The sequence below is a fragment of the Vanessa atalanta genome, chromosome 9 (genome assembly GCF_905147765.1).
Source record: "Vanessa atalanta chromosome 9, ilVanAtal1.2, whole genome shotgun sequence".
Taxonomy (NCBI): Eukaryota; Metazoa; Arthropoda; class Insecta; order Lepidoptera; family Nymphalidae; genus Vanessa; species Vanessa atalanta.
In genome coordinates, this window is record NC_061879.1 from 12,817,737 (window position 1) to 12,830,267 (window position 12,531).

General features: G+C 31.2%; 2 protein-coding genes across 3 annotated transcripts in view; both read right to left on the bottom strand.

Annotated features, from left to right (window-relative positions):
- LOC125066223 (apoptosis-resistant E3 ubiquitin protein ligase 1) overlaps positions 1 to 9,924 on the bottom strand; it is a 28,492-nt gene extending 18,568 nt beyond the window's left edge. Inside the window, exons 1-2 of one of the 2 annotated variants that reach the window (XM_047674218.1) lie at positions 9,690 to 9,924; positions 702 to 867 (exon numbers count right to left, since the gene is read on the bottom strand). In XM_047674218.1, coding sequence (XP_047530174.1) covers positions 702 to 867; positions 9,690 to 9,855 — 332 coding nt within the window. In that variant the 5' untranslated portion in view covers positions 9,856 to 9,924. Of the gene's footprint in view, positions 1 to 701; positions 868 to 8,246; positions 8,598 to 9,689 lie in introns of those variants that run through there. The other variant, XM_047674219.1, reaches the window with a different exon arrangement.
- A 601-nt stretch (positions 9,925 to 10,525) lies between these two features.
- On the bottom strand, positions 10,526 to 11,827 carry LOC125066236 (peroxiredoxin-5, mitochondrial). The gene is made up of 3 exons (XM_047674235.1): positions 11,651 to 11,827; positions 11,318 to 11,584; positions 10,526 to 10,864 (listed from the first exon to the last, which is right to left on the bottom strand). The coding sequence occupies exons 1-3, from the start codon at positions 11,753 to 11,755 to the stop codon at positions 10,667 to 10,669; spliced, it is 570 nt and encodes a 189-aa protein (XP_047530191.1). The 5' UTR covers positions 11,756 to 11,827; the 3' UTR covers positions 10,526 to 10,666.
- Positions 11,828 to 12,531: the final 704 nt, after the last annotated feature.

The window sequence follows — 12,531 nt, forward strand, 5'->3', positions numbered from 1 at the left end:
CTATAATATGTTCTGCGTAGTGGGATGGCCATGATGGTCAATCTCAATAGAAACTAGCCGGTTAGGGCGGTTAGTAGGACATCACATCATCAGATACATATTAAGACATGGCTTTCCAAATTATACGCATTATTAGTGACTAGGTTATTGTATTATTCTCAATTTTTCCTTTCTACTTGTATCATGTCTGACTTAATATCAGTTTCTCACATTTTATTATGACGGATTTTGTTAGGAATGATCAGCAGATAAAGAATATTTCTGAAACTTCAATGTATCCTTTTGTAATCATTGTATTTTCGTTAAAAGCATAAATGCGTTGAAGAATTAAAAGTCTTATATTTTAAACGCTCCATTGAAATGTGGGCATTTGAAACAGATTCTATTCATATTTTTATACGCGATAATGAGTCTGTTTCAGATTTATGAAAGGCTGTGTTTTAATGAGCAGAGCTTTACAAAAACGAGCGTCGAGCATTCGAATATTTAAGATCCAAACTGTTCCATAATGAAGTGTTGTATGTGTTTCTTAAGAAAGTGTCCTTGAAACGATTTTTGGAAAAATATTAAATTTATAAAGATAATAATATATGCGATACTAACGGCATTTAAAGACTTTTTTTGATCCATTTGTTAAGTTAATTTCTTTTTAGTATATCGCTATAACATTGGCGCTATAAGATTGAGCTGGTAAAACTTACTTAGAATATGCGTGCTGAAGCTTGTGAGTGGCCAGCCACTGCCGCAGGACGAGTCTTTGCTGTAAAACATGCGCCGCACGTCGTAATCTTCTCTCCTCTGATGCGGGCAGTTCTGGTAATCTTTCCATATTCTCCGGTGACCCGCATCCAGAGAGTGTCGATATTCCTACAAGAATACATAAATTCCTGCATATACAAGCCACACATTTTTTAAGAATTGATGATAACGATACAGTTGTTAATATAATAAAAAATAATAATGTACTATAATGTTAAAATTTTATTAATAATAAGTTAAAAAATAATTTATTTCAACTTCTTCCATTATGAAATGAGGGGCTCTATAACAAGGAAAATTCTTCAACCTACTTCTTTACTCCAATTCCTAAAATAATATATTGTATGTAATTTTTATTAAGCATATCGCTTGTACATAAAAAATGCACATTTCAAGTTTTCTTTTAAAGAAATAAATAACAAGGTCATATAAAATATAAGCGCTATAACTGTTTAATAAAGAAGTTTGTTGTAGGAAGGTAACTAGGCAACAAGCCGACCTTCGTGGTAGCGCCGCACTACACAGAATATAATATATTTTTAACATGAGACACATAGTCGTTTCGACAATGAATTATATTTGAACTATATAATAGATACTTACAAGAAAACAAATACGATTTGTAAAGAATAGTTCCGTTCATAGACCCACCTTGGGCGCCACTCTAAGAAGTGTCATGCATTCTTACTTAAATGTTACAAGTTTTGCGTGCATTACTTTGCATATATGGCGTTTGTAATAATATATAAGTGAGACCATCTGGCGTTTCAATTCTAAACAGAGAATAACAGCCACGCAATAAACATTCAGCGAAAAAATAACTGACAATTGTCACGCAATCGTAACTTTTTACATTAACTATTATACTTAGAAAAGCAATATAAAGAGTTCATATAAAAAAACGTTATGCATTGTTACTTGACGTCGTTTATTATACCGAGAACTATAGTAACCGACACTCATAAAGCAAGCGATAAATTAAATAAGCGTGTGGTTGTATTGACCTTAAATAAATAATATCACACGTCGTACGATAAAGTAAAGTTATAAGACGCAATATTGCCCATTATTATTGCGTCTTGTAACTCTAGATATCGAATTAAACGGTAAGTAAAATCAAAACTCCATTATAGGTACATAAAACGTTCAGAACTTAATTACAAATAGTCCATCAAAAGAGTGGCGTTCGAAAATTGCACTGTATCGTGTCTCACGCGAAGGCTTCTCCAATCGAACTTTTCTTGACCTTTCAAACTAAACAACTTAAAACTATGTATCTTTTAAGCTTTGCCCTTTGTTTTTAAATTTCTAAAGCTGATAGAATGAATTATTTTTATGCATACATTTATATGTAAAAAGTGTACGTATGGTAGCAAGGCACCATGAAACAATAGAACAATATCACAAAGCAACATTGTCCTTTTGACCTCTCCCACAGTTGCCAAAAGCATTTGAATGTAAATATCATTATTAACACTCTTAATAATTCGCTTATAATCCTTGATCCATAATAACAATGAAAGAAATAAAAGATTCTTTATATCATTTATTTTAAGATTGACTTCTTAATTGTAAGCAACTGCTTACTAAACTTAGTTAAGTCTTCTTAGAAAAGGAAATTAAAATACCACTTAATTTAAAAGAACACCTACTTTTCTTTAATTTCAAGAGCCGTTTAATTCAACTTGAATCGCCAATAAGCCGGGACCAAGAAAAAAATTGTATGAAACATAATTTACTCCAAAATGTCAAAAGTACTAAGCATATTTAAAGAGCAGAGAATTCCAACTGTTTTTAAATTTAAAAACGAATAACGTATTTTATGCAGATTTTAATGTTTGACAAAGACGAGGTCTAGAGGGCTGTTTGAAGAGGGCGGTTCAAGTTCGAGAGTTGTTCACGTCCGACCCTCAATCGCTACACGCTGACTACGAAACACTGGGGATAAGTAGATACAGTATGACTGATAATATTCACTATGTTTGTTTCCAACTACATATATATGTATCTTATTTGATACACATAACAGTTAACGGCATTACATACAAATAAACAAAAATATAACCATCAAGGGCTATTACTTTCTATAAATAATAATAAATAAAGTATGTAATATAACATTTTCTTAATAACACACGTAGATTAAATGTATTTTATGATTAAAATGTATCAAACAGAAAAACTCAGCTACTTTTTTTACTGGTATCGAGATTCATAAAGTTAGTAGCTACTAAGCTACTAACTTCATGAATTACACCTTTTAAGCCAACGAGGGAAAATAACATAAAATACAATGACAATTAATCTAGTTGTTGTTTATAAGTGAAACTTTAAAAAATTACCACTTATGTCCTATACATATGTGTATCATACAATTTTTTATATATTGGTTCTCTAAATAAAATAATATTATATTCGAATAAATAAAACACTTCTAGTAATAGCTACTTATTTATTCGGACTTAACGTTGCTGCGACTATTTCAAGATCGTAACGTTTATTTCAAGATCTAAACTTCGAATACCTTTTTCAAAATGTTTTAAATTTTTATCACAATTCAATGTTTACAAGAAAGTCAGCGTTCCAGTACCCATATTGGTCTAAGTTTTGCCAAAAATTACTGTGATTTTAAGAAAAACAACATTATTCATTTGAAAACATACACCACAAACAAACTCAGCGCGGCTAAAAATAATGATACAAAACACTGGACAACGACTAATGTGTAATATAAGGGATAACGCAATCGATGCACTTGTTGCTGTAAGTAGGGCACTGAAATGGGCCGGCGACCGGCCCCGGGTTGCAGGTACCCTGGATATTTGTGTAGCTGTCGTCATATCGGATCAAAGCCCTCGTAAACGATTCCCATGCAAAAGGCGAAAAGCAAAGCTATCATTATTCCTAAGCAGCCTCCATTATCTCGTCTCTCTCTATATGTCAAATATTACTTCAAAAGAAAAAAAAACGAGCGGTAAAAAGGAAATTGCAAGCTCTTAATGTAAATCACGTTTTGTAATCAAGTTATTCCTAAACCTTTTAGAAAATAATGTGATATCCTTTTTTTTTAAGAGATAAGGAAATCGTTCTAACGAAGCACAGTAATTTTTGACAGTGTTACTTTTAATATTATAAATATTTATATATAATATAATATATAATTTTTAACAGAACCTTCTTCTCCTCACTCAACCGATTTTGCATTTTTTTTTTTATTATATATATTTCCGAGCAAAATAATAGATAACAGAGGAGAACAAAAATATTTAAAACATGCAAATTTATATATAAATGTTTTGCTAATAATAACGATGGAATATCGACCACAGGGCGAACGTTATTGTTATAAAAAACTTTATTGTTAATACAAATTGGACCATAAGAACGACCATTCTATTGGGAATATATGAAATAATTAAACTCAAAAGTGTTAGAATTGTCTATGTGTCAATCTTATCGTCTTTGATTAGTTAAATAAAGCACATTACTCCACACAAGATTATATAAATAATAAAAAAGTGTATAGCTGGACCTTGTTGACTCTCAGGCACGATCGATATATTATTTAAATTTTGATGTATTTAATTGACATAACTTGTATTTCAAATGTTGGAAATGAGTATCTAGTGAGATTCGTGCCTGTTCTTTTTGGTAGAATCTACATTGCAAACCGGTGTTAGCTTTAGATTTAATACAATTCTATCAAATGACGTTTTAAAAATGCTTGTAAACGCCCACTTGAATAAAAATACATTTTGATTTGTTTTGATCAAGGGAAAAGGCTTTAAATAGATAGAAAAACATAAAATTAGACGTATAATATTCTCAGTGAAAATCAATAAAGCAATTACAACAAGAGAACCTGTTCAGAGGGATCTAATTGTACGGTGGACTCGAACACAACTGCATAGCGCTGGCTTCTCGCCAAATTCGCCGCCATCATGGTCAGGGATGCGCAATAAAACTACAACGCTATCGGAATGACACTTTCTTAAATATCGCCAGATTGTAACTTAAAACATAGTTTAGCCATTTTTATTTCGTAGTTTCAACTTTATAATAAGCTGTTAATATTATAATAAAACCCAAAATATTTTTATTTTAGTATATAAATTATTACCTTTAGGCAAAAAAGTGTGTGCATCGTAAATAAGCGACTACGATAGTGGTGTAGGAAAATAATTATATTATCGTAATTATAAGTAAATAATCTTAACAAATAAAAATAAATCATTGTATGTTTGTCCATATAAACGTTTTATACTGACCCTTATTCCACCTGTCAGAATCTTATCTCAAGAATGTATGCAAGTAGGAATTAATATGTAGTTTATATTTATGTATATATATTTTGATATATTATATTACTATATGTGTATTATTTGGATGTAGTTATGTGTAGTTTATTATACTGTAATGTTAGTGTACATAAATTATATTCATTATCTCCTCATTCTATCTGTACTTACCTGTTCTCGTCTTAAGCTTCTGTCACCAAAGGTTGTCTGTGAGAGATCGCTATAAGCGATAAGACCGCCTTTGCGCACCATTTGTTGTTTCTTTTTTTTTTTTTAATACCCAATAACTGTCAAGTTATAGTTATAGTGTAATGTGTTGTGCAATAAAGTATTTAAAATAAATAAAATAAAATTATTCTCCCCGGAACTTGTAGAATAAGTATTACCTAATACAGTCGTAGAAAAAAACAATAACAAGTCTAATTTGGAGAAGTACTTTGCTAATTACTATTAATAATATTTAATTAATTCGTCTCTTTTCTTAATAAATTTTAGGAATATTTCAATAAGTAAAAAGTAGTAAAATTATCTATGACTAAATTACACACTCATTCATTAGTTTTGTCTATGATATTTGACCGTACGCCAGAAAGCTATGTCTTATGCATGCCTAAGGACACTGTAATAAAAAAATAGTAAAGAGTGTAATTAGTAGTTACACAAGACAGTAATTTTAATTAAATAAATACAAAAAAGACTACTAATTTTCGATTCTAGACGTATACAGGAATAAAATAAAACGCTGTCTGTGTAATCTATTATAATATGGTGATCGACTCTTAAAACTATAAAGTTTATTTATATTGTTGGTATCGAGTAATAAAAATGCTTTAATTATCTTGTTCATTGTTCAGGTTGAAAGGAGTTATTCGCGTCACAGCACTACAGCCGCTGAAAGGGGTTTCGAGTCGACCACACACTCCACAACCTGGTTTGCAGCGGAAAAGTCAATTAGTTGCAATATTGTCGTGAGTGTGCTATGCATACCTTTGTTTAGGAAAATTAAACTCAGAATTCTATTTAGACGCAAAGGAATAAAAAAATATTTTACAGTTGAGACTTAGCTTAAACGTAATTTTTCAAGGATGTCAGTGGTGACAGTTTTTCCAAGTAATTAGTTTCATTTTGTATGTTCGCTATAAAGTTCACCAAAAAACGTTCACCGGTTTTCATATTTTTTATAAACTTATAAGAACTTATTTAAATAGTCTGCGATGTGTCGATAAAATTTGCTCACTAATTACGAAGCGCACCTATAACTAATCACAGTAATCTGATTATGACGACCTTGCCTAAGGTACCTATCAAAACAATAGAATTGTCTATTCAAGGATGTTTTCCAAGCCGACTCCGGTTTTCAGATATCAGATTGAATACAATTAGTATATAGGAGATAAATTATACTATGAGTACAAAGAAAAACAATTGCGACTCAAATAGCTAAACTGCCTCGCTCTCCTAGTGTCTAGCTTATTTGACGAATTTCAGAAATATAAATCCTGGGTGAGACGAATAAAAAATGTTGGATTTTCGTTAGCTATTCCTCGTAAGCAGCCCAGAGATTGGGACAACAGTGTTTATACTACAGTTGATTGAACTTACGCTTTGAGAATAGCCGTTGTTGCCGACATTGGTTAGAAGAACTTCATCATTACTATTTGCACAGCTGTAGATAGAATAAATATTCATTTTTTTTAATAATATCACCTTGCCATCCTTAGAATACTTTAAATGCTTAATATAAATTTTAACGAAAACGAGGCACCAGACCCCTTTTTTTTTCATCGAATACCGTAAACGAAGGTGATAACATTCCGCTTCAATAGAAGTGACCTTTTTAAAATTAGTTCCACGCCACACCGAAGGTCTTAATTTTATAATATTAAAATTAGATTTCAGCACATTCGAATATATTGCTCACATACATATTCAGACCAAAAATGTTCGACATATTTTATTGATATGAATAGTAAAAATATAATAAATGTTCTACAAAAAGCAAGTCATTACATTTGAATCTTCGGAAATTGGATTATTTTGTCGTTGAATTAGGAAGAACCTATTTTTAAAGTAACGTATTATTGTATGTTTATTTCTTCATCATATTACTCATATTTGTACTGGAACGTTTATAAACATAAACATGCACAATTCCATAATTACATTAATTTTATAGTACTAGATAATAGTTGTCGCTTTGGTCGTATTTTAGTAGTTGTTAGTCATGTATATAAGGTGTTAGATAGAAAAAGTAGCCTGTGTCCTTGTTTTGGTTTAAACTTTGTGCATAGAAAATTTCCTCAAATTTGTCATTCATTGGATTGGCCGTGAAAGCATAACAGACAAACAGGCAGACTTATTTTCGCAATCATAATATTAGTTTAGATATCTATGCACTTAAGGAAAGCAGCAGAGTACAAATGCCACCTGCTGGTCATCTTTACCCACCGGCACACCGGTAATCACCGCCAACCACAGAATCAGAGATGTCTTGTTCACTGACTAACTAACTATTAAAATTGAAACACAGCATTACATAGTACAGCTATTTAGCGGTAGAATAATTGGCGAATGGGTGGTACCCCCGAGACGAGCTTGCACAAAGCTCTTCCGACTGCATTGCTATATTAAACAACAGAGTTTCTTTAACTATTCCTCAAACATGAGAATATAATTACTAAATATAATCACTCCTTACAATAACGAACTCGCGCGAGCACGTTCTCGTCAAACAAAAAATGTTTTGTATTCAACGCATGCTGTGATTGTTTCAATTTTATCAAGAATATTCTTAACAATCTTAAGGCTAGGGATTCGCAACAATTTTATAGCCACGTCTTCGAAGCTTATACAAAACATTCTATGAATGTATATGTTGACAAAGAACATAAGCTACGGCACTACTATTTATACTTAGAAAGTGAAAACGTAAATACATAACATTGTTTGTAGCTCTATTGACAGATAATTGTTATAATTTTATACCGAAGCGGACTAATGCTTATTCGTCAGTATTATATAAATAAAACTTTGTTACTTAACAAAAATACCATGACATAACACACTGATGACTGTGACTGCCTTTATACAAATTGCACTAATTTATACCAGAATCGTAAGTTGTTTTGGTCTTTGACGAATAATGTATCTATTATGAAGATGACAAAGGAATATATAATGAAAGATTACCTGAAAATGTTGACATTCCTGACAAAAGAGACAGGCCGGAGTGTCGGCTGTGAGAAGGATGTATCATACCGATAGAACAAATCTCAGAATCCTCGAATTGCCACATTTTGAGATCGAAACTTTTAGTGTTATTAACGAATCAAAGACGAGTCACAGATCGTCGCGATCTATGAATGAGTTCGACCACTTTTACTGCAGAAGTTCTATCAGGACTTTCTGAATATTTTTTCGGTAAAGTTATAGTTTAAAATAGTTCAAAGCTACAGTTTTTATCACATAAGAACGGAATGCGGTCATATTTAGTGATGTGTGGAGATATGCATAAGGAAGAGACGTGCGCGCGGATCCGTGTCTGCGGTACGACTGAGCGTTGGGCGGGCGGAACTACCCTCATCCCTCTTTTTATTTGGCGGGTGGCGGGTGGTGGGTGGCAGAGTGACGTCAGGGGACACCGCGTATCCCAAAACCTTATCCTGTTCATGTTTCGACAATACGAATTAATTTTTGATGATCGTATTTTCTCTTTATATTCAAAAGTTGATTAAAAAAATGTAACCCAAACCTCAAATAATTGCAAAAATTGTTTTTGTTATGTTGAAATACAAAAATGTATATTATATTCCCTGAAAATTTGGACCCAAAGCTGTTTCTTTTGTTGGAATAATTTATCTTAATTATGTCTACACATATCAATGATTTTTTTTTAAGATTGAATAATACTTCATATATTTTATTTTTTATTTTAGTGCCATTTAGGACCTGCAAAATTATTTATTTGATATCACATATTTTAATAAAATTGCATCACTACATTGTGTACCAATGTATTGTTGCAATTTTATAAAATGTAATTTAAAATAATACCTGTATACCAAGTTCAGAAAAACTTGGTGGGGCTTGATGGGAGATAATAGATGACTACTTCATTGTCAAATATGCTAAAAGGTGTGGACGTTGTTAGTCATTATTACAACAAGTCTCTCAAAAATGTCTGACATAACATTAACACTATTCCTAATAGAAACAACATATCAATTGCATTTGTACATGCCTGCTCAAAACATATTTCAATGTAAAGTTTACAGATGCTCATAATTGATATAAATAAAAATACAATATAATGTAAAAAAATGCAATTGTTGTAGTAAATAAAAAAATATGGCTATTTAATATTATAGTTAAGTATTATTTTATTTTATGAAGTAAAATAATTTTACAAGGATTCATATTTATTGTAACTATTTCCTACCATTATTTTAAATGGTTAGTTTTGCTTAAATTTTATTAAACCTTTATATATTTATGTTATAGAAAAACCAAAACATACATTTACATCTTGGCTTCGGTAAGGCTTGTTTATTTAAAAATAAAAATAAAACAATTCATATGAAAATTTATTAGGCGTTTCCCTACTTGATGTTTAATGATCTATGCAATACATACCGAGATCTTTGAATAATTTCTTATAGTCTCCAAGATCGTTTTGTTCCAACCACTCGTCGACTTCAGAGCTTCCATTTTCAAATATTTCACTTAAAACTATTCTAGTCACATAAACTAATGTTAAAAAAAAGAATACTGTGCCACAATATTGCACCCGTTTTAGCATATTCGTAACTTTTAGTCATAAAAACATCGTTTATCGCAAAACAAACAAAATTCTGCACCTAAATTTTCGCAAGTTTTGACAAATGTCAGAGGAAAGTACTACAAATACAGACTACTGGTATGTCATTGTCAAATGTCATGTGCGTTCCATTATTGCTAAAAAACAATCTAAGGTTGGCTAGATAGAAGGCTGTTTTTGTTATTTTTTATATTAGTCTTAGAATCCTTATTCGGTGACAGGAATTTGCGCAAGCCTGTCTGTATAAAAAATACCCAATATAAAAAAGGAATTATCAATATTTCTACAGTGCCAATGTCTATGGGTGGTGGTGACCACTTACCATGGCCCATTTAATAAATTCGCCTAACTTTTACCGTAAAAAAAATTCATTGTGATGAAACTATTTGATTAATAATTATTCGAAAATAACAAATATCAAAAACATTATAATCAATAATTATATTTTTATTCCACCTTGAAATTATAGACTATTGATATTGGTAAACTGTATGGTTTACTCCAGAACTTATAAGTCTTCTTTTTATATGAAGAATCAATAGAAAGAATCTGTTAATTGATTTTACTTCCATTTAAAATTTTCATATTGAAATGGATTTTTATACAAAAAATTCAAGTAAAAAGGGGGTTTTCAAAAAATTAAACAAACATGAAACATTAAAATGTAAAATACATATATATATTTTAGGCATATCACAAGGGGTGCTTAGACAGTCTAAGATCTGCATAAAGCTAGGTGTGTAGATCACATATAACTAAGAAGTGGCTTTGAAACTACTTAAGCAAGGTGATTTTAATTCTTCAGTTTAATCTTATCAGCAAGCGAGCAGGACAGTCCTGTGCCATCAGGCTCAACATTCAGATCTTCAACTGTACTGTCATTGATGACCATGGAAAAACGCTTGGAGCGGAAACCGCCAAGCGGTGGAAGATTAGTGCCAAGGTCCAAGGCCTTGATGAAATTGCCACTCGGATCTGCTAGCATGCGAACCTAGAAAATAATAATTGTGTCTAAAGAAATAATATCAATATTTGTTTCTAAATTCCTAAAAACAATTAGTCAAACAGAAGAGTATTTTACTCTTTTCAGTCAATATTTAGATTAAATATTCAAGAGTATTCAGGCTAATAAATAATGTACAAGTATTACTGGCCACTGTAGTAGGTTAGAGGTCATACAACAATCAATAAAGTTTACATAGAAACACCGCTTATCATCCACTGCTTGCAATATGTTTTATAAATAGGTATGAGTTTAACAACATATTTCTTCTTAAGTTAAATATCAAAAAAACTATATTTCAACATATTTTCTTGTAAACTAAATAAAATAAAAATCAACATTAAAATTTCACATGTTGATTTTTATTTTATTTGGTTGCCGACAATGCCGACATTTCAGATTACTGTCGGCCATTGAAATATCGGTAGAACAAAATCTTACTTTTCCTTTGGTGTTGTGTTGTGCACCCCATGCGGCCATCACATATGGATCATTAACAGATACACACACTATTTCCGAAACTCCCTCCGATTTCAGTTTATCAGCGCTCTGAACATAACCAGGCAAATGTGTCTTGGAGCAACCAGGAGTAAAAGCTCCAGGAACAGCGAAAAGAACAACCTTCTTTCCAGCAGTTAATTCGCAAATGTTCACTTTATTTGCAGGTGAATCCTCGAACAAATCAACAGCCGGCATTTTGTCCCCAACCTTAAACAATAACATCAATCAGAGGTAGTTATATAATTTTAGTACCAGATTAATTAAAATACTTACCTTTACTGGAGCCATGGCGAAAAAAGTCGTGTGTACCGCTCTACTAGACGCTTGTTTTGCAAATGCCGAAGCGTTTCGAACAATAGACACAGCCGTGAAAAACATTTGTGATTGACTGATTGATAATTAATTTTTAATCTTTGAAGTTTGGTTTGAGTGTTTGCTTTTTTTACAATTTATCTATTGCTGTATTGAGTTATAGACAAGATTATATAAATTAATGATACCCGCCTAAAATATAAAAATGTGCAATTTGATTGACGCTTTAAAAAATCCTACAACTATGTCCGGACTGGTTAATATATCAATCAATGGCTTAATTTCAAAACTATAAAACTTATTAACTTTAAATAATACATGAACTTGATAGGGTGATGTAGATACTAAAAAAAATGTTGTGCACATTAATATAAGCTCTTATCATCATGCGCTCTTTAGCCGCCACATTCTTCTCCATTCCCTTGTATGTCATTAGTGCGAGGTCCGTGTTATGGCGCTTTTTATTTATTTATTTATTGCATTACTAATCTTCTACATCTGATCGATCCGTTTAACATGTAATAATATATACGACGCAAAAAGTTTGTACCACCATTGGTAGTAAAATATCATTATACTCAATTTATAGCCAAACTCAATTCATATTTAATTCCCAAATTACGATAGCATCATTAAGCATAGTTTCGTAACAGACGGACAGATATATTATTATAAATATATAAATATATATATATATATATATATGTATATATATTGTGGAAATCGTAGGTTTTATAATAAAATTTTATTTTAAATAATACATTAAGATGAAAAGAATCTAAAAAATAGTTCGATTTGAAAAAATGCCGTGCGCAAATGATTGAATAAAAAAACTTCTAATC

Excerpts from the sequence above, each read along its gene's own strand:
- LOC125066236 (XM_047674235.1), bottom strand. The coding sequence starts at position 11,755 with ATGTTTTTCACGGCTGTGTCTATTGTTCGAAACGCTTCGGCATTTGCA. Across the intron at positions 11,585-11,650 it reads TCGCCATGGCTCCAGTAAAG|GTTGGGGACAAAATGCCGGC; the intron begins GTAAGTATTTTA and ends TTATTGTTTAAG. Across the intron at positions 10,865-11,317 it reads AACACAACACCAAAGGAAAA|GTTCGCATGCTAGCAGATCC; the intron begins GTAAGATTTTGT and ends ATTATTTTCTAG.